At 39.5% G+C, this 20,967-nt stretch overlaps 1 protein-coding gene and 1 long non-coding RNA gene across 5 annotated transcripts in view; both read left to right on the plus strand.

Annotated features, from left to right (window-relative positions):
* The first annotated feature begins 2,066 nt into the window (after positions 1–2,066).
* On the plus strand, positions 2,067–7,801 carry LOC308399216. Of its 2 annotated transcripts, XR_013972092.1 has the most exons (4): positions 2,067–2,261; positions 2,358–2,475; positions 3,081–3,132; positions 4,186–7,801. It is a non-coding gene; the product is annotated as an uncharacterized lncRNA (long non-coding RNA). The 2 variants fall into 2 exon arrangements; XR_013972093.1 differs by having other exon boundaries at positions 2,196–2,475.
* Positions 7,802–8,380: 579 nt separating this feature from the next.
* tmtc1 (transmembrane O-mannosyltransferase targeting cadherins 1) overlaps positions 8,381–20,967 on the plus strand; it is a 91,878-nt gene continuing 79,291 nt past the window's right edge. The window contains exon 1 of one of the 3 annotated variants that reach the window (XM_080886318.1): positions 8,381–9,397. In XM_080886318.1, coding sequence (XP_080742444.1) covers positions 9,102–9,397 — 296 coding nt within the window. In that variant the 5' untranslated portion in view covers positions 8,381–9,101. The remainder of the gene's footprint in view (positions 9,398–20,967) is intronic. The other 2 variants (XM_080886316.1, XM_080886317.1) reach the window with 2 other exon arrangements.

Genomic DNA, 20,967 nt, shown 5'->3' on the forward strand with positions numbered 1-20,967 from the left:
CGGGAATATCAATTATATGGTAAATGGCCTGTATTTGTATAGCGCTAGTCCCTAAGGACCCCAAAGCGCTTTACACATTCAGTCATCAACCCATTCACACACTGGTGATGGCAGCTAAAAAAACACAATCCTTATTAAGCAATGTCTAACCAGTAGTACTGGTCTGAATGACAACAAACATAGCTAGTGTTTGGGAAAATCTGTTATAAAACAGTTATTATTTCAATAGTTATGCTTAGCATGTGACATAATATCACGTGACACAGACACTGCATAAAAAACCACAACAACTAATACTTACTTTAGGAGGATGAGGGAGGGCAGCATCAGGTTGAGACTTTGACATCTGTAAGAGAAAAACTGATGTATTAGAAACAAGTCATTTAAAAATACATTAATGTGGCAGACTGTTCCCTGTTCCGATGCAGTGTACAAGTACAATCAGGGCTGTCACAACAATGGGGCGGTGCCAAGTCGTCGCAACCCTAGGTACAATGTACAATGTACATATAACTACATATGTGAATAAAGCAAGAATCTGTTTAGGTTAGGCACACTGCTGACTGATGCTTGTTAGGTTTATATGATTGCAAACTGCACAAAAACAACAAAGCAACAAAATTAATGGTAATGACAAAAAATTAATTAGATTTTACTTACGTCAGGAAGATCTGCATTCATTTTCATGGGCTAAAATAAATAGGCACAAACATTACTGCTAAACAACCCCAAAAAAACTCCAAAAGGCCTCAAAATGATTAAAAAGGCAAGGAAATGTGGAACATTGTAATTAGTGATTATTAATGAAGGATAACTGTGCTTTGTTTCTAACCTTGGTAATTAAATGCTGTGTAGCCTGAAGGAGAGGTGGGATTTCTGTGAAAGTGAAATTAAATGTGAATAGGTTTTGATAGTTATTGTATATGACAAGTGTAAACACACACATAAAACATGCAATAGTACAGTACTTACTTTCAAGTATTTCATTTTTCAGCCTATTGTTCTCTCTTTTTAGATTCGAGTTCTCTTCTCTCAACTGATTAATGACACGCTGTAGATGTTCAAGTTTCTTTTCATTCCATAACTTTAGATCGTTTTGTTGGTCTGTTGGGTATGCCTAAGAAATGGAACAAAAAACTCTCTCTTTAAAAGCCACCTTCTGTATGAAGGAATGATCTCAAAATGTTAGGGGGGGGTTACACATACATATATATATACACAAAACAGGTATATATATATATTAGTATATATGTCTGTGTGTGTACGCGTGGCGAAACACTCACCTTTTTCTTAGCTGCCGGTTCGTCTGTGACCTCTGTGGCCTCAAGGAGTTTCATAGAAGGTTTACTTTTTCTCTTAAGCACCTCTGGCTTGGGTAGTTGTTCTTCGATTTCCTTAAGCTTTGTTTGCAAAGTTTTTTCCCTTTCTGAGGAGGCAGAATAATAATAAAAAAGGCTAAAGTACATCATAATATAATTAAGTTACATATTTTGATTAACAAATAAGCGACAATAAAGTAATATTATACTGGAGAAAAGGCACCTGCTAGCTTAATGATGGAGGCTTCATAGACCGGCCACCCGCCTTTTGGCTCCTTGGCGCCTTGTCGCCACTCCACCAAATAAACGTCCTTTTCCTCCAAACCGTTTAAGTATTCCTCCTCATCAAAATCCCGAATGTGTTCAGTTGGCAGAATTGAGAACTTTCCATCTTCCGACCACTTAATTAACGCAAACATTATCCGCTTGTGTCTTCCCGTCTGTATATCGGCCATTCGGAAATTGCGCCTCAAACATCGGTTATATTTCAAAAAAAAAAAAAAAGGGGGGGGGGGGAAGAAACAACAACTAATAATTTTTTTTATTACTATTATTAATATTTTTTGCGCGTTCATTGCACATGTTTGGGAATATTTCAATATTTACTTTTTATTTTATCTTTATTTATAAAAAGCACAATGGCAACGCGCATGCGCATACTCTGCTCCGCTCATTAACCTTTACACTTTCACACAACCTACAGATTTAGAACGAAGACGCTGCATTTTTTGAATAATCTCTGGTGAGCATAGATTTCATAGAAAAAACATATTATATTGTTTTAAGTACCTTTTTTTCGATTAATCCTGTGACGTACAAAGACGGACGTTTTTGGGACTTTACGTTTAAGTTTTTAAAGTTTTTGTTAAGGTCTCCATTGCGTGTGCAGACGCTCGCGGAAGAAGACGCTGCAATTTTGCGAACTCCCTGGAAAACTGCTCGGTAAGCATATATTTCACTACATTTATTTTATATGTTGCAGTTTCTGTTTTACAATCCTCGATGTTTTCTTCAATGTGATTTTAATGTCATCAACAGGTCACGTGTGAGTCAAAATGAGCGAGCCTCCTGAAAGGATTTCGTATAAACGTTATCTAACTGATCCTGAAGAGGAAATTCCTTCAAGAACCAAACGGAGATGGGCACAAAAAGAAAGGTGTGTTGGTAATGTAATATCCCTCACTCTTTAACATTAACGAATGCCATAGGGCAATCAATCAATTAATCTAGTGGCAATCACTAAGGATGCCACAATTATGTAATCGTTCAAAGTGGCAAATAATCGTCCACTGCATGCTTAAGATGTTTGTTTGTTTTTTATCAAGAATAAACAAAGCCAATGTGTAATAGACATTTGGGGCTTAATACTCCAGAATAGCATTGAAGGATTTTCAATTAGTGTTTTCAGCTTATGTTCTTGTAAAAATAGGACATGCAGTTGCTTAAAACAATGGTATAAACATCATTCTAAGTAAATTTTATCAAATGTAATTAATAGCCACAATGAAAATTGTAAGGAAAAAATGATCTTTATAAATTACCATACCATAAGGTACTCTGGCTCCCAAATGAATGATCTGGAGTTGGAGTTGGCTCTTTTAAACAGGGAATGTAGCTAGGCTATGTCTAATCTGCTTATTACTGATCAATAAACATCTTTATAAGTGATCACATCTTTATCATGTTAATAGCAGTTCACTTAGAGTTCAAATATAGCAATAAGCAATTTCTATTTTCTTTATTGTATATTTTCTTTTTCAGAATTAAGGTTGCAGAAGAAGAACTTCAGAATGTTATCAAGGAATGTCAAAAGGTATGCCTTATGATATGATTGGTGGTTCAATTTGCATTTTTGTAAATTCATAAATGAACAGTTCAACCAAAAATGTAAATTCTCTAATCAATTGCTCACTCTTAAGTTGTTATAAACCTGTATGAATTTCTTTTGAACAAAATAATGTTGATAACCAAACAGTTGCTGGTCCCCATTGACATAGTATGGACATAGTATGAAATAACAACACTATGGAAGTCAGTAGGGACAAGAAACTGGTTATCAACATTCTTGAAAATATCTTCTTTTGTGTTCAACAGAACAAAGAAATAGGTTTAGAACAACTTGAGGGTGATGATTACCAAAAGAACATTTTATTCCTTTTATCTTATCATCCATTTTATCTTATCCCTTAGCATTTAATTACCTCAGTTATACCAAATAATAAATGCTTGATTCATATTAATATTAATAATAATCTTATTGGTCTCTTTTTAAGGTTAGTGTTGGAATACAAACATTTTGGGTTAACTGTAATGAAAACACTTTTAATGCATAAACCTAAATTAAATTTATTCTGAATATTGGACTATAGATTTGTCGAAATAAGTACACAATAGTTAGTTGAATTTTCAAGTCAAGAAATGAAATCAAAAAGATCATTACATTTCTAGACATTATTTTTTAAAGAATATTCATGAATTAGTGCATTGAACAAGAAAAAATAAAACAAGTAATCATTATTCTAATTATGATTTTTACGGTAATTTCTACTTTCTACTGCAATCATATATTCTTACAGAATTTATCATGAAAGAAAGCACTAAGCATTCATTTTGACAGCCTAAGCACACTTAAATTTTGGCAAGACTGAATGGACATGTCAAATAGTGCACAATTAGTGAATGAGACCAATTTCAAATTTCTGCTGTAATGTTAAAAAAAGAGATGCATAAATACAGAGAAGACGGTTACAGGGCAGATCTCACCGATATAGACATGAATGCGTCTATGAGTCCACTAGGTTAATGCTCTTACACTGAAGATTTGCTTATAGGACCCATAATTCTCTCTCTCGCTTCTCTTTTCAAGGAAATCCCAGACACCCTTCCAGAAGACAGAACTCTGCTGATGACTAATGATGAAGAGTGCACTGCAGGTCCTGTTCAGATAGAGGTCCCAGTGGATTCAGGTCAAACTAAAGAGCAAAATCAACTACTACTTCTGGCACTTAAGCTCAAACACAGTTTGACCAATGACTGTCTTGAAGATATCATGAAAATCCTTAATGTTGTTGGTGGCAGTGATTCAGCATGCAGGACAAAATATTCATTTTACAAAGCTTTTGATGATACAAAAGACATCATGAAAATCTGTTATGTGTGTGAACAGTGCAGTAATATAATGTCAGCTGAACTGGACCAAGTTCATTGTGTTCAATGCAACAGCACCTATGACAAAGCAAGTAGGTTTACCAATAACTTTTTCATATACCTCTCCTTGGAAGATCAACTCAAAAATCTCTTGAGAATGCCAGGAATTACAGATGAATTAATAGGAAGGCAAACAGAAACATCTACTTCTCTCAGTGACATTTGTGATGGTTTTTTGTATCAGAAAGCTTTAAGTGGTTCAGAAACGGCCCTTCAAACCCTCAGCTTAACATTTAGCTGTGATGGTGTGCCAGTTTTTAAAAAGTCCCCTTGTAGTATTTGGCCCCTTTTTTGCACCATTAATGAATTGCCATTGAAAACAAGACAGGATAATGTACTCCTTTGTGCACTATGGTTCGGGGATGAGAAGCCTCACATGAGAAGTTTCTTAAAACCTTTCATTGATGAGTGTGTGGGCCTACAGGACAGTGGTTTCACATGGGAAGATGACAAAGGCGTTTCTGTCAATACCAAAGTAATCCCTCTAATTCTAATGAGTGACTCAGTTGCCAGACCTCTGATCCAAAATTTTAAACAGTTTAATGGTGAATATGGATGCTCCTACTGCCTTCATGAAGGAAAGGTAGTTGAAAAAGGCAGAGGATTCACTCGTGTATATCCTTTTCAGAAGGACATTCAGCTCCGCAATCAGGAACAAACTAATGAATTTGTAGAAGCTGCGCTACAGTCTGGTAAAGCTGTTATGGGTGTTAAAGGGCCAAGTATGTTGTGTAGACTTCCCAGTTTTGATATTATCGAAGGGTCTGTCCCAGACTATATGCATTCAGTACTTCTGGGTGTTGCAAGAACTGTAACAGGGCTGTGGTTAAACAGTGAAAACCATGAAAAGCACTGGTATATAGGTAGGTCTACAAAACTGTTAGATGAAATGCTTTTAAAGATTAAACCGCCATGTAATGTACCTCGTGTGCCAAGGTCTGTCACATTGAGGAAATTTTGGAAAGCCCATGATATGTATATGTGGCTCTTTTATTATAGCTTACCTGTACTGAAAGGTGTATTGCCAGAACCACTACTGAATCACTGGTCTAAACTAGTCAAGGGAGTATCCCTTCTGTTGGGCGAAAATATAACTAGAGAGCAGATTACTGAGTCTGAGGCACTTCTAACAGATTTTGTGAAAGACATGGAGGTATTCTATGGGGAAGCTAATCTGTCTTATAATGTACATCTTTGCCTCCATTTACCAAGGAGTGTAGTTAACTGGGGGCCTTTGTGGGCTCATTCCGCCTTTGTGTTTGAGTCTTACAATGCTAAACTACTAGACATGATCAAAAGCACTCAAGGGGTTGCGCTACAGATTGTAAAAATGTTCTGGCTACAGAAGGCCTTACCATTTTATGGCCAGACTTTACTGAAAGATGCCTCAAATGAATGCAAGGAGATATTTGAATCTCTAACAAGACCTAAACAGTTAAAAGATGTAACTCGCACACATGGTATCACTGCACTTAATCATCCTAAAGTGCGATTAATTAGGAGGGATGACTATATGGCACTGAGTCGTTATGGGGTACAAAGGAGCAGAGTAAAGTACTTTCAACGAATCATTACAAATGGCGAGGTGTTTCACTCAGAAGATTACAGTCGTGTAGTCAAACGTAATTCATTCACTGTTATGTTGAATGATAATGATCAAAATTTCTTTAACATTAAACGATTTGTAATATGTCAAAATGAAAGTGGAGAGACGTGTTATGCCATTGGAAGATTCTATGAACGAGCAAAGCATAGTCTCTGTGCCTCAAATCCAAGTTATTTTGAACCAGTATCAAAACGCCTTGGGCATCTGACAGGTATTCTTGCTGCAGAGATCAAATGCAAATGTCTGATCATTCACACTGAAAAACTAAAAGTCAATTACATTTTTAGAAGCATTAATCAGTGTGAATTCCTTAAATAAGGTTAAACACGAGAAAACATGATTTTCTGCCATGTGGTATTTTTCTGAAGTGATTTTAAACCAGTTCATTAAAAAAAACATACATAATTAAACATTAAATGGCAAAACGTCAGATATACATTACATTAAGTCATTAAGTGCTATATTATATTGCATCATTAAAGGAACATCATCAATGATCCACAGGACATCTAAAATACCCTTGTTGTGTTTTCAAAGGTTCTATAATAAGGGAAGAAAATTAGTACATGCTGTTACCCTGTCAGACCAGGGGTGTCGCTAATGAGGCTGGGTAAGAGAAAGAGGAGAAGAAGAAAGTAGAGAGCGAGAACAAGATGGAGCTCCGCTGTAAAGCCTAAAATAAAATGTTGAACCCAGACGCCGCCTCCGCTGCCTGATTACACACCCAACAACCCTGCCATCAGTGGCACACAGCCAATCATGAGCATAATAACTGTTGTAACATAGTGATTGTTCGCTTAATTTGAAGTGCTGTTTAATTTTGCTCAACAAAATGAACATTGTGCTTATGATTTTTGTATAATCTGTAAAAAAGAAAAAAGAAAAATGACCAAAGACTTAATGGTCAAACTCAACTTTTTAACTCTGAGGGAGATGGAGAATGAGCCTATTTTCAAAAAAAGTGGACTGTTTCTTTAAGTAGTATATTGTATATATTGTCAAAAACTAAAGTGTACATAGCAGTTGTATTTTGTGTACTGTATCAATGACCATTAATTTCAAAGTCAAGTGAATGCTAATATTGTCTAATGTGAAATACTGTAAGCAAATGAATAAATAACCTAATTATTGCTAGACCTTTGACTGTGTTTTGTTTGAATCCAACTGTGTTTGCAGATGTGATTAGATGCAGATGTTGTTACTTTTATTATTATTATGGCACTAAATACATTTTAACCTCCTAAGACCCGAACTCTTCCACGACATGCATTTTTAATTTCTCTTTGATATTTGGGCATATTGGGACCCGATGAATGTAAAAAAAAAGAATTACCAGATTTTCTTTTAACTTATTTTTGTTTTTAAGAAAAATAAGAGCCACAAATGAGGATATTTGTTTAAAATTTTGATAGAACAGTAGCAGTATAATGTCCTCGGAAGTGGATATCAGGCCCTTGTAGAGCAAAATTGAGTATTTTGGTCTAAATAACCCAAAATGTGACGTCCACATATGTGGACGCCAGGTCCAAAGAGGTTAGATAAGGGATACTTTGAAATATATTCTACTGAAAGGTTGGAAATGTATTTTCTTGAACGCAAATATCTTTTGAAATGTATTTTGGTTTGAAAGAAATATATTTTAAATTTCAAAAATATCTTTTTTTGGAGCATCACAAATACAAAATATATTTACCATATATTTGAAATATATTTTGGCCAGGAAAAATGTATTTTTTTTACCGTATGGGGGAGTGGATTGTGAAGTACAATAGTGTCAGGACACAAAAGACCCGTACCGTAATATGCATAAGAATAGTGCAACAACATTTTAGGTGCGGCTGGCGGTGCGGCTAGCTTGACTGTGTCTTCGTAAGTGAGGGCTCACTTGACCGCGGTATTAAACAATGCAGTATGTCTTACAGATGATTGAAGCTGGTGAGAGCTCTGCTAGCATTAACCAAAAAGGTCTGCTTCCATAACAACCCTCCAAAAATACAACAACCCAGAAATACTGCACAGAATTGAACAGGAGATGTTAGAAACTAAAGTCTGTGTATCAGAAAATATGCTCCCTTAACAATAATAATAATTTCTCAGATGTGACGAGGCAGCAAGGTGTACAGAAGGACTCTGCCGCTTCTGCTGTTTGGGGTCCGGCTGGCACGGAGCAAGAGGACAGCTCACGTGAGCGCGTTCACAATGATGGGCTCGTGCAGTTTTGGCCCCGCCTGCATTAATTATCTGCGGCTGATATTTTAAAAGGCGAGAGAGGTATCGTCTCCTGCGCATGCGTCTGCAGGCGCGATCTGTGCTGATGTCGCATTCAGGTTCTTCACATAAGCTCGTACACGGAGGCTTCGTCTTGCCTTTGGTCCACCAATAACATCTATTAATAGACTCTTACATAGTAAATGGAAAAAAATTGCCCTTTCTTCCTCTTATTTCAGTCTTTTGTCGTGTCTGTTTATTTGTTAGCAGCAATGTCATACGTTCTGTTTTCAAAAATATAAGTCACACTAGGTTTACAACAAACCAAACAACATAATAACGATATTGCCAGCGATTTTCCCCCTCCCCCTCCAAAAAAGACTAGACTCTAAGGGGGCAACTGATGTACTTGTCTTTGATGTTGTCAAGGTCAAGAACGACCAATCAAGTGCATACCTTTGTATGTAAACAAAACAGATTACTCTTTGGTTTGTTAATAGTAAATATGAAACAACTATTTATGAAAAGAGTAATGTAAATATAACAGAAATAAAAACAATAAAGACGATTTCACATTTTCCAATACTAGGAATGGCCTACTAGTAGGACATTCTCCCACAGAACCTAAAGGCAACAAAGTACATCTCCACCATCCCTGCTGTCCCCAGAACACAGAGCCGCTACACTCCAGGTGGAATGGACGTATTCTCTGCTACTCCCGTTCTCAGTCCGCCAGAGCCGCGGGGAAAGCCAGGCCCGACATGACAGCGTCTGCACGGGACAAGAAATTCTGCCAGCAGTCGCGGGTAACGGTCCGTCCGGAGACGGTGTGGGCTGCGGGTCGCTACATCGCGCTGGCCGCCCTGTGTATCCTGTGCTATAGCAACTCTCTCCACGGGGAGTTGGTGCACGACGATGTGTGGGCTATCGTCAACAATCCGGACGTCCGACCTGGCTCCAGCCTCAGAAACATCTTCAGCGACGACTTTTGGGGCAAGAGGATGGCGGACAACACGAGCCACAAGTCTTACAGACCGCTGTGCATCCTCACCTTCAAGTAAGTTCTCGGAACTCAGCCTTCCCGCCTTACCTGGAGCTCTGAACAGCAACACTTAGTGCTAGTCGTTCTGCTGGATCGACAGCTCCGCGATGTAAACGCGTGTTTCGGGCTGACGTCATCCAGCTGTCCCTCGTAGGGACGGGCTGCTGTAGCGAAATGCTGAACTTTGCAATAGCCGAACGCTGCTAACCCCGGCTATGTGCCGATACCAGGCAGGGTCTTCTCGGGAGGAATGTTACAGCGAGAGTCTCGCTTCCAGTTCTTTCTATGCAGAGTTGGAGCGTGCAGAGCAGCTTGTCTCAGCACATCCAGCCGTCCAGCCCACGTTACTACTTTGATTCAAGTTTCACGTATCGCACAGACATCTGTGGAACCTGTTGCGCAGGTTTTTAGGTGCTTGAAGTCTGGTGGTGTAGTTGGAGGTGTACTGTATGGGTGGAGATGTAGTAGTGGTTGGAGCGGTTTTGGAGTGGGCTGGTCTGTTGTGCTCGGGTCGTCGATGGATGGAAATAGCGAGGGTGGGGAGTACCCAGTCGGGCTTCCTTAACAGGGTGGGAATGTCTGATAAGGAAGAGCATAATGAGTAAACAGTCCGCACAATGGCCTCCAGATAAATGCTCACCTATGTTTCCATCATTCCCCACGTTTCCTCCTCATTAGGCAGTTTGTTAGTTACAGATAGGGTTGCCAACTCCCTGAAAAATAAATAAGGGACACCTCGTGGCCAGGGCCGGGCGACCCAGTTGTCTTCACCCTTCCCAGTGTGGTGAATTTTCTAGCTCTTTTTTTGTGTGTGAAATTATTTTTTTAACCATTTGACTTGAATTTGATTTAAGTAGATGTTTATTCTTTGTGATATGAACACATGTGAAACAAATGATCATTTAGCCATTTATTTTTAGCTCAAAATGACAACATTAACACAGTAAAACAGGTCTCCTTCTTAAACAGAAGCCTGTCATGCTTAACTTTTGAGAATATAAGTAAATCTTTCTTTAAAAGAACTCTGTCCTGCTTAACTTAAAATAATAGAAAACAATAGAAAGAAAAACATTCTTGTAACAGTGCACATTTAGTGCATTTAGTACAATTGGCTTCAGTTGAGGTATTATTTCAGCTTTTCTAATGCTAATCAGCTGCTCCTGTTTGTAAACCCGCTTGTTCCCATGATTACGCATCATAACTCATCATCATTATTCATCTATGTATTACTTTTATGTATTAGTCATCTATTTGTAATCATCTATCCTTGCAGTTGTTTATTACACAAAATAAATTATATTATCACACTTCTGGCCACATAGCGCTGATATTCACTGCACATGCCCATATTAACTTTTTCCAGCCAGGTGTTTTCCTTTTCCCATTCTTCCCTTTCTCTGAGGGGAACAAACATTGCTGCTATAATGCTGGGCTTACACTGTGCGGTTTTAGGCCCATTTTGAGCCGATTTTTGAGTGATCTTCATCGTGCATCGTGTAGTATACGTGGGGTAACGAGAAGCGATTAACACCTCACGACCAGCTCCCGATCATCAATCACTCGTGAGGGTCTCATCACAGCCGCTCACACTGCTCGCGCGCAAACACGTAAACGTTGGTGTAAAAGATGGAGCAGCACGGCTGTGCAGCGTGTGATCTGGACACAAGCGATGGAGGCACAACTTGTAGAACTTTGGAAAGCTCATCCGAGCCTTTTCGATGTGGCATCACAAAATTATCACGACCACAACAACCGTGAAAATAGTGGGATTTACACTGCTGCTCAATCACAGCTGCCTGATCAATGTTTTTCATTAGCAATTTAGCAAAGTTGATGGTGGTGGTGTGTGTGTCTGTGTGAGTGTAATGCTGGGCTTACACTGTGCGATTTTTGGCCCATTTTGAACCGATTTTTGAGTCGTGCGACCGATTTGGCGATCGGCCCGATTTTGGCCTTCATCGTGCGTCGTGTAGTATACGTGGGGTAACGAGACGCGATTAACACCTCACGACCAGCTCCCGATCATCAATCGCTTGGTTGTGAGGGTGTCACCGCAGTTTGTCACACTGCGCACGCGCAAACACAAATGTCAGCGAAAAAGACGGAGCAGCACGGCTGTGCAGCGTGTGATCTGGACACAAGCGATGGAGGCACAACTTGTAGAACTTTGGAAAGCTCATCCGAGCCTTTTCGATGTGGCCTCACAAAATTATCACGACCACAACAACCATGAAAATAGTTGGATTTACATTGCTGCTCAATCACAGCTGCCTGATCAATGTTTTTCATTAGCAATTTAGCAAAGTTGATGGTGGTGGTGGTGTGTCTGTGTGAGTGAAAGACAGAGGGAGAGCGCGACAGATTTTCTGTTATAACCTTCATGTTATGGAGGCACAGTGTGAGTACTCAGGTCGCATCAGAGCATCGGGCCGTATAGTGTGAGACCTGCATCGTGACCTACCAACTTTTAACCCCTGCGAGTCAATTGTGCAGTTTGAGCAGGAGCTGAATAACGCGACTGAAAAAATCGCACAGTGTCTGCCCAGCTTTAGGTGTACTGTCGTCCGAGACTTGCACCGCAGTGTCGGCGTTTGTTTCCCTGTTGGCCATGCTTCTTGTTATGGTCATCTGTTGTCTTCCGGTATTTTCTCCGTAAGCGACCTTTCCTCGACCAATGAGATGAGCGGTAATCTGAATTGTCATACTCGAATTGTCATAAGTGTGCTGTCAGCTCATTGGTCACAAATCAGGAGAGGGGCTGGGAATTATGTTTTCAAACAAAGCGTTAATTCCATAAACATTTATAGACTACTTTTGATTCTCACTGTATTACGGGACAAAGTGCGTCCCTTATTAGCTCAATACGGGACGTGTACTTTTGTTTCGAAATACGGGACGATTCCGTTTTTTAAGGGACGGTTGGCAACCCTAGTTACAGAGCATGGCTGTTGCGAGACATAAAGCTCTGGTGGGATACGATGGGCCATTAATCAAATCAGACATTTTATTCCTCTCTCATAGTGAGTGTGTGTTTGTTTTTTTTGTTTTTTTAAAGTTTTCCGTGTCGGTAAGCCAGCAGCATTTCAAAAGTTAAAAAAAGTATTTCCCAAATACTTCTCCCCTGCAGAATTGCTTTTCCCTTCGTCGTGAGCACGCGCTGGGCTCTCCAAATCACGGACAAACAGTATCTCACAGTTGTTTATGTTTTTGAACCCATTTTGCAAAGAGAGGATTTTTTTTTTTTTTTGAAAAATGCATTGATAGCAATGTTGAATATTATAAGATAAGATAACCTTTATTAGTCCCACATGTGGGAAATTTGTTTGTTATTACACAGGAAAAAAACAACTACACGTAAAATAATTAGGCTTCTGCCTTTCTAAATGGAGGGACAGTAACTGCGTGTGTATATGTAAGCTAGGGGTGCAACATACACAAAATTCACGGTTCGGTTCGATACTTTGGTGTCACGGTTAGATTTTTTTTTTCGATACAAAAAAATGTTCATGCCTTTTTAATTTGTCATTCATTAAAATTATAAATATATATTTTAGCTCAAAAGTACAGTTTTTAAATTTAATGTTGCTGAAACAACAAAATAATAAAAAAAAAAAAATCTATCTGATGGAGAAATCCCTCATCTTTGGAAAAGAGAGTTTATTACAGAGAAATGGCTCTTTCCAAAATAAAAGCTCTACTATACGCTTCTTCTGGGCTATATTCTCAGCAGCATATTAAACATATCAGGTCCCCATAAGGAGAATCATGTGCTAACGGCTGTCTAAATGACTCGGGTAAAGTTTGTAGCATGCGTGCTTGTTGTTTTTGTCTGCTTCCACTTGTCTTTGCACTAGGATGCTGTCGGCGTAAATGTGCAGTCATATTCGTTGTGTTCCCACTAGTGCTGTCAGCGTTAATCTCGTTAAAATGACTTTAACGCCATAACACAGCAAATCTCCGTTAACAAGTTACCGTGGATCCTCCCGTGCTTAGGGCTGGACGACGTCAACAAGCTAACTGCGCTAACGCACTAGTTCCCACCAATTGAGCATTGGGTGGCACATCCGACATACTGTTTTACTTTTGTCCATGACGCGCTTACCATCAGGGTCATGCTTCACATGAAAACCAAGATAGTTCCAAGTGCCAGATCTGAATGAGGGTGGGAGAGGTTCAGTTTCGGGTAGCGTTGAGGCAGTTGCCATGTTGCAACGAGCTTAGCTTCTGTCTTGCTAGCTTGCGCTGCGCTCAGTGGATCTGCACTCGACAGTGCAGCCTAGGCGGAGTAGTCGAACGCAGATCCACTGAGCGCTCAACACAGCATCGTCAGAAGAAAAGTTGATAAAATAAATAAAAAAAGTTGTATTGTTCGATACATATGCGTACCGAACCGAAAGCACTGTATCGAACGGCTCAATATTGATACGAGTATCGTTGCACCCCTAATGTAAGCGTGTAAAACCTGAAGATAGAGACAAAATACTGTTAATCTGACTATCTGCCATTCTGCAATTCATCTCGTATAAACAATAACGTGGCGCAGAGCGTGACGTGAAAAAAGGCACATACATTTGACGCTGCGTGAAGAACTCTATATTCCTCGTCCACAAGTAAACGGCATTTGGAATCACCGAAAACGAGATTTTTTTAAAACTCCTTTTTTGGGTTGCGTTTTCAAAAATACCCGTGTAGGTGTGGACATAGCATAAAAGAGTTAGTAGTTTATTTTCTTACTACCTGTAATTTATTGCAGTTTACTTGTACTTGCTTAATTGTTTACTAAATGTTTGAGGTGTGAAATAAACTGCAATGGAGCAAAATATGGGTGTTTGTGGTTGGAGGATGTGTTTGTGCGCGGGGGGGTGGGGTCTAGCGAAAAAGGTTTGGGAACCACTGCTCTATGGAACACCAGGACTGCCATAATGAATTAATTAAATACACCATTAAATTATTAATTAAGCAAGCAAGCAATTTATTTATATAGCACTTTCAGAACGACTGTACACTTGACATGCCAGAAATGATACAATAAGTAAAAAAATATAAGATTATAAAAATGGTAAATGGCCTGTATAGTGCTTTACACATTCAGTCATCCACCCATTCACACACACATTCACACACTGGTGATGGGAAGCTACATTGCAGCTACCCTGGGGCGCACTGACAGAGGCGAGGCTGCCAGACACTGGCGCCACTGGGCCCTATGACCACCACCAGTAGGCAATGGGTGAAGTGTCTTGCACAAGGACACAACAACCGAGACTGTTGGAACAGGGTTCGAACCGGCAACCTTCCGATTACTCTTGAGCCACGATCGCCCCATATTTCCATATTGGACTTAATTGCCATATATATTAAAATGACATTTAAAGTAATAAAATCAGCACAAATAGCAAAAACATAAAATAGTATAAAATGATAATTAGAATTACATTTAAAACAATAAAATCAGCAAATTAGATTACAGCTACAATAACCTCACCCTAAACACCAAGAAAACAAAGGAACTGGTCATGGACTTCCGCAAAACAAGAACTGATCCCCCTCCCCTAGCCATAAAAGGTGACTATGTGGAGAGGGTGCCCTCCTTTAAGTTCCTCGGCACCCACATATCTGAGAACATTTCTTGGTCCACAAGCACATCTGCCCTGGTGAAGAAAGCCCAGCAGCGCCTGTCAGAACTCTTAATGCAAACTGAGAGTGTGAACAGACTTCTCCAACACATCCACTCTGACGCTGCTATTGCAACATCTCAGTCTTTCCATGTTCTGTGCAATATATTTTTTTTATTGGCTCATGTGCAATATCTTTGGTATGTGCAATATTTTTCGGTCCTGTGCAATATCTTGGTCTCAGTAAAATTACCATCTCTACCCTAAATGACCATAGCCCCTCCACCTGTATTTATTTATTTATTGTACTATATAACTGCTCTTGTATACAGACCCACAATGTTTCTGTTTCAGTGTTTCTTACGCATATGACAATAAAATGACAATAAAAAACTCTAAGTCTCTAAGTCTAAAACCATAAAATGTGTCATATGCCAAGGAGTAAAAATGGGTTTTAAGACGTGTTTTAAAAGTGGTCAGTGATCTCTCTAATGCGCTGGGGCAGATTGTTCCAGACATTAGGAGCAGCAATAGAAAAGGCCCTAGGGAATTAAATGTGGCAATATTAACTCATTCACTGCCAGCCATTGGCAGTGAATGAGTTAAACCCATTGACTCATTCACTGCAATTGACGGCTATAGACGTCAATGGCAGTGAATGAGTTAATTAAAATTGGAAATAATTAATTAAATAAATATTTATGACACATTTAATTAATTAATGACAAATTTAACTAGTTATTGACATATTTAATTCATTATCTAGTGATGTATTTATTTAATTCATATTGGCATTTTGTCCCCTTCTGTCAGCCTCACCCATCAAACTCAGGGGGCGGGGTTAACCCTGCCACTGCAGCTTCTCTAACATTTGATTGGTTGCTATGTAAAGTAAGTCAAGACAGGTCGATCCAGATAATCGATTACAACTGTGGATTCGGGGCAGTCAGGTATCCCAGAATGCATTTCAAATCACAGGCAGCAATGGTTGTGGCATAAAGTTTGAAAAGATCCCATTTTTCTGTCACCAACTACACTTTTAGTATTGTTTTAGTTGCAAATGTAGCGGTGTAATCTTCACATGTCTGGTCAGGTTGCAGCATAGGACATGTTTGCAAAGTGCTCCGATGTTTTCGGAGATGTCGCTAGCTAGAGTATACCGAGCTCACAGCCCCATTGTTCCAGCTTAACTGCTTTGTATGTGTGTGTTGTAAATATATGTATGTATACGTTAACCAGCTTGTTTACATATTTCACTCTACACGTTCTGCATGTTGCATTCGCAGATTCTCATTTTCACCGAACGATCGTCTCTTTCCGCCTGTTCTTGTGTCTCTGTGCTTCTGTAACATAAAGAACGAGCTGACATTTTTCTAATGACACCAGCGATCAGCTCAACAGGCCCTAAGTTTACCTGCATGCATCCTCCTCCTCATCTGTCAGTTGTTTAACACTTGCTGCTAAATCATGAAACACGCCCACATTACCTGGTGATAGTCACAGTTTAACTGGGCAGCCGGTGCTTGATTTAATGCAATGTCAGCGCATTTTTCTGCACAAGATAAGTAAATATAGTTTTTATTCCCGAGCGCAGAGCTGCTGGAGCTTGTTTCCCAACAGAGCACTTTATAGGTGAACGTCTTGATGCATGCTCAATCATCCAGGTAAGTAAATCTCCAAAAGTTGATTCTGTTCATCTGGACATAGCGTTTTGTGGGAGAAACGTTTCGTCACTCATCCAAATGACTTCTTCAGTCTCAGTTGACTGCAGGTTTCCACAACCTTATAAACAGTATGGAAGAAGTGGAAAAGAGGGCTTTGCTATCCTACTCTGGAACAAGTCATTGATTCAGGTATGTGGATGACACCTGGGTGAAAATCAAATCTCAGGACGTACCACATTTCACGGATCACCATTAAATCAGTGGACCAACACATCAAATTCACCAGGGAGGATATGAAAAGTGGCAAGTTAGCCTTCTTAGACTGTGAGATTTCCATCAGTAATGGGGGACATCTAAAAGCTGATCTGTACCGTAAACCTACGCATACGGATCAGTATTTAAGTTTTGATTCTCATCATCTATTGGAGCATAAACTGGGTGTCATTAGGACGCTACAACACAAAGCGAACGCCATCCCCACTGACACAGCAGCCAGGGAGGCAGAAGAACATCACATCAAGAAGTCCTGAGTAAATGTGGTTATCCCAGCTGGACTTTTGTCAAAGCTGGGAAGGCGCCAAGAGAAAGCTCCAGCCGATCCAGGAGAGAAGGACATACGCTGCCCACGCGAAAACCTGTAGTGAATCCCGTACATGTCAGGAGTATTTTTTTATACAAAGAGGAAAGAGAAGGCGCATTTCCACCGAGAGGAGCAGAGTTTGCAACAGCATGTTCATCATGCAGACTGCAACCTGGACAGAAATATTATATCATCTGTTTTTTAATAGTTATTCAACTGTATTCTAAGCACCAGCTGTCTGTTAGAATTTTTAGAGTTTACTTAACTAAAAATAAATGATAATTTGTGTGATTTGTTTTTTTCTCTTTTTTCTTTTTTTTGGTGTTTCGGTCATGTTATGTTTACCTGTCAAAGGCTTGTTAGAAACTATGAAACACATGGTGCAGACTTCTGGATGTTAGAAGAAAACTAATACTGCTCATTAATGAGACTAAAGGCAGGAAGGTGTCCTTTAAAACTAAACATGTTAATAGGACCTCCCTATTTATATCATAGTTTATGATATATAGCACGTGTATTTCAGTAATAGCCTACTGATTTCAGTGTAGTGGTGAACAGTCACACAGCTCACGTGGGCGTTATCTGTGATACTCCTTAACTATAATTTATCCAAGTTAACTTCAGTTAACCATTCAGACGGTTCTTTTGCAATGACAAGCATAAACACTCATGTTGCTGGTAGGTTTCCGCTGTGCCAGCTGTTTACATTACAGCTGCTTATGCAGTAACCATGGTAACCACGGACTCTGAGCGGCTGGATCGACGGAGGTCAGACAACAATTTTACATGTATGATCTTAAAACAGGACACAGCCACTGTACGTGTTGGCCTCATATCAAATGTGAACGCAGACTGAGTCTATGTTTGACGTTTGTTTATATCTAATATCTCTCAAACATTTAAACAACAGCGAGTCTGCAGCTGAGGGAATACAAACTCAAACTGTCCGAACAGGTTTGTTAATTTTGTGATTTATTAAATGTATAACTGTTATTCTAATCTGCTGCTGAGTCTCTTACGCTGATGAAAATGCAGAAAACACAGATCACACCTGTTCAACCAATCACTTTCATTCCACTTTGATCTGCGACAAACTGACGCTTCATCTCTGTTACAGTGTTGCGTTAGACTGCTATATTTTTGTGTTCTTTATGCTGTAGATTTTCACATCTCTGGAATAGTTGGCAGTAATACGGATGATTTCCTGTAAAATCATATAGATATGAGCCGTGACATATTCGTAGATGACAGTTAGATTAGTTTGATGCTGCCGACACGTTTACCCTCATGGTCAATATTCACAATAAAAATATTAGCTGAACATCATGAAGTCTGTATGTGATTCACAGTGTCGAACAACCTTGGTACAGTTAAGGCTAGCAGTTACTACATGACAGAAACACCAATGTTATCTATTTTAATAAAGTTTATGTGTATATACACAGGTCACGCTGATTATTGAACAAAAACGGTATTTGGTGACACACAAACAGGGTTTTTCAAAGTAGAGTTCTGGTAGTTTCCACATGCCGGTTGTTGGTGTGCAGAAACACCTTCTGAAAACAATGGCCACCAGGCCAAAGCAATGGTTTTGACTCGATCAGCATTAAATAATAAATATTTATTTATTTATTTCACAAACCAAAAAAACCCTGCCAAGTCAAACATGTGGAGCTACCTGCTGTGGTGACCTCCCATGAAACAGGGAGCAGTTAAAAATAGCTTTCTTCTGTACTGATCAATTTGAAGGAACAAGAAAAGTCAGCGTCTTCCATGCAAGCTGCAGGTGACTGCCGCTATCTGTGAGTGACCAAAGCAGTCACAAAGAGGTTTATGATGCAGCACTGTATACTAATTTTTACTTAGCAGCAGTAAATAACCTCACAACTGGTCAGGGAATGCACATTTTTGATGACCATTGCTTAATAGTGCAGTTGCCAGATGCTCTAGGCCTGTGGGACAAAAACGTTTTGGAGAAAACAGATGGAATTGCATATCCAGTATGTGAAAAGGCCTTTGTTAGCAATAAAACCGATATTAACTCATTCACTGCCAGCCATTTTCAAATCAGGTAACTCCCCACTGCCAGGGTTTTTGAGCATTTTTACTCATTTTTGAAGAGCCACAGAAAACTGTGTGTTATGATCATATAAACGCTGAACCTACCAAAATGAAGAACAGACTCTCTTCTTTCATCCAAAAAAAAAAAGCTTGTTTCTACCATTTTCCATTCTTTAATAATCAGCTGTAGAAGAGAGGTGGGTTCCACCAAAAATGCCTGTTTTGACCAAAAAAAGGGAGAAAACGAGCTTTTTGTGAAAAATAAATTTCAAGCAGAAAAGTGCCTTTGACACTAATATTTCTTGCTTTGTGACACCTCTAACATATAAAATAGTTTTTCACTTCTATAAAACAGAAATAACACTGAGAAAGGTTATGTTTTATCAAAACAATTCATTTACAAATATATGAAAAAATAAAATGTACATAGTGAAACATTTATTCACAATGAATAATTCACTTTTGTGTGGTAATCATTATAACACTTTCCGGGATGCAAGGGCACACAACAAGACTTGCACCACATTTTTGTCTCACTGCGCAATCCCTTACGTGCGCAAACCCTGCACCTCCTTGCAGGTCTACTTTTACTGCTGGTGGGCTTCAGTTTTTCAAGTTGGTGCCTGCCTAGGTCACCGTCTAGCCTGCTATCAGGGTCGGTGTTGTAAGGTGCCCTTGGGGTTTTTCTGCCTTTCCAGTCACCTTCCCCTTCAAATCCCACACCTGCCCCCTCCCATTGAAAAACGTAATTGACGTCTATAGACGTCAATGGCAGTCAACGTAAGTTTTTCAATTGACGTCTATAGACGTCAATGGCAGTGAATGAGTTAAGTCAGATTAAGAAAAAGAAATTGTCATTGTTCAGATTTGATATCCAGCTCACACACTGAAAAATTAGGAGCGGTATCAGTATCAATGTATTCTACATCCAAAAACACCAGCAAGAGTTTTTACGTATTCTAGTTCTGGATGTCAGACTCTGTAGTTTTCTCTGGTCCCCTCCTCATGTTTAACTGCATGCTCTCCTTAAATTGCTGTCTGTCTGAGTGGTGTCCAGAAAACGATGTGGGCTTTATAATTAATTGGGAAACTTTCTGAAGGATACCTGGTCTTATTAGGAGAGACTGCATCCATCCCACTCTGAATGGAGCAGCACATTCATTGAAATATGGCCAAATCGGCTGGTCGTGCACCTCTCCGGTGAGCGAAGCAACCATTGTGGCGGGTATACTGGGGCCTTAAATCAGCAAGGTGTGTGTGTGTGTGTTTGGTCAAGCAGCAGGATTGTTTCTTTGTTTGATGACACTCTATTTGCTCTAGACTGTTGCAGCCTCTCAAGCAGTTGCTTAGTTGTCCTTCTCCCTGGTAATATAGTTTTTGAAGAAGTACTAGCAACTTAATGCATCTCATGAGAGCGAAAAGCGTGGCTTACAGCTTTCCACAAGCATCTGCTCCCAGATTTACAGACAAACGCACTTAATGAGTGTGTCTTGATCAGACAATGGAGTAGGAAGGTAATCTCTCACGAGTGGCAGTTGTTGCCTTCTTGCTCACACAGGGAGGAGGCTCACCGCTTTGGGTGGAAGCTTGGAGAGCCGTTTCTTCACACCACCTTTATTAGCTTGCCGTGTGAAAGATTTGGGACCTGCTTCCTGGAGGAGTGTG

The sequence above is a fragment of the Rhamphochromis sp. 'chilingali' genome (genome assembly GCF_963969265.1).
Source record: "Rhamphochromis sp. 'chilingali' genome assembly, chromosome: 7".
Taxonomy (NCBI): domain Eukaryota; kingdom Metazoa; phylum Chordata; class Actinopteri; order Cichliformes; family Cichlidae; genus Rhamphochromis; species Rhamphochromis sp. 'chilingali'.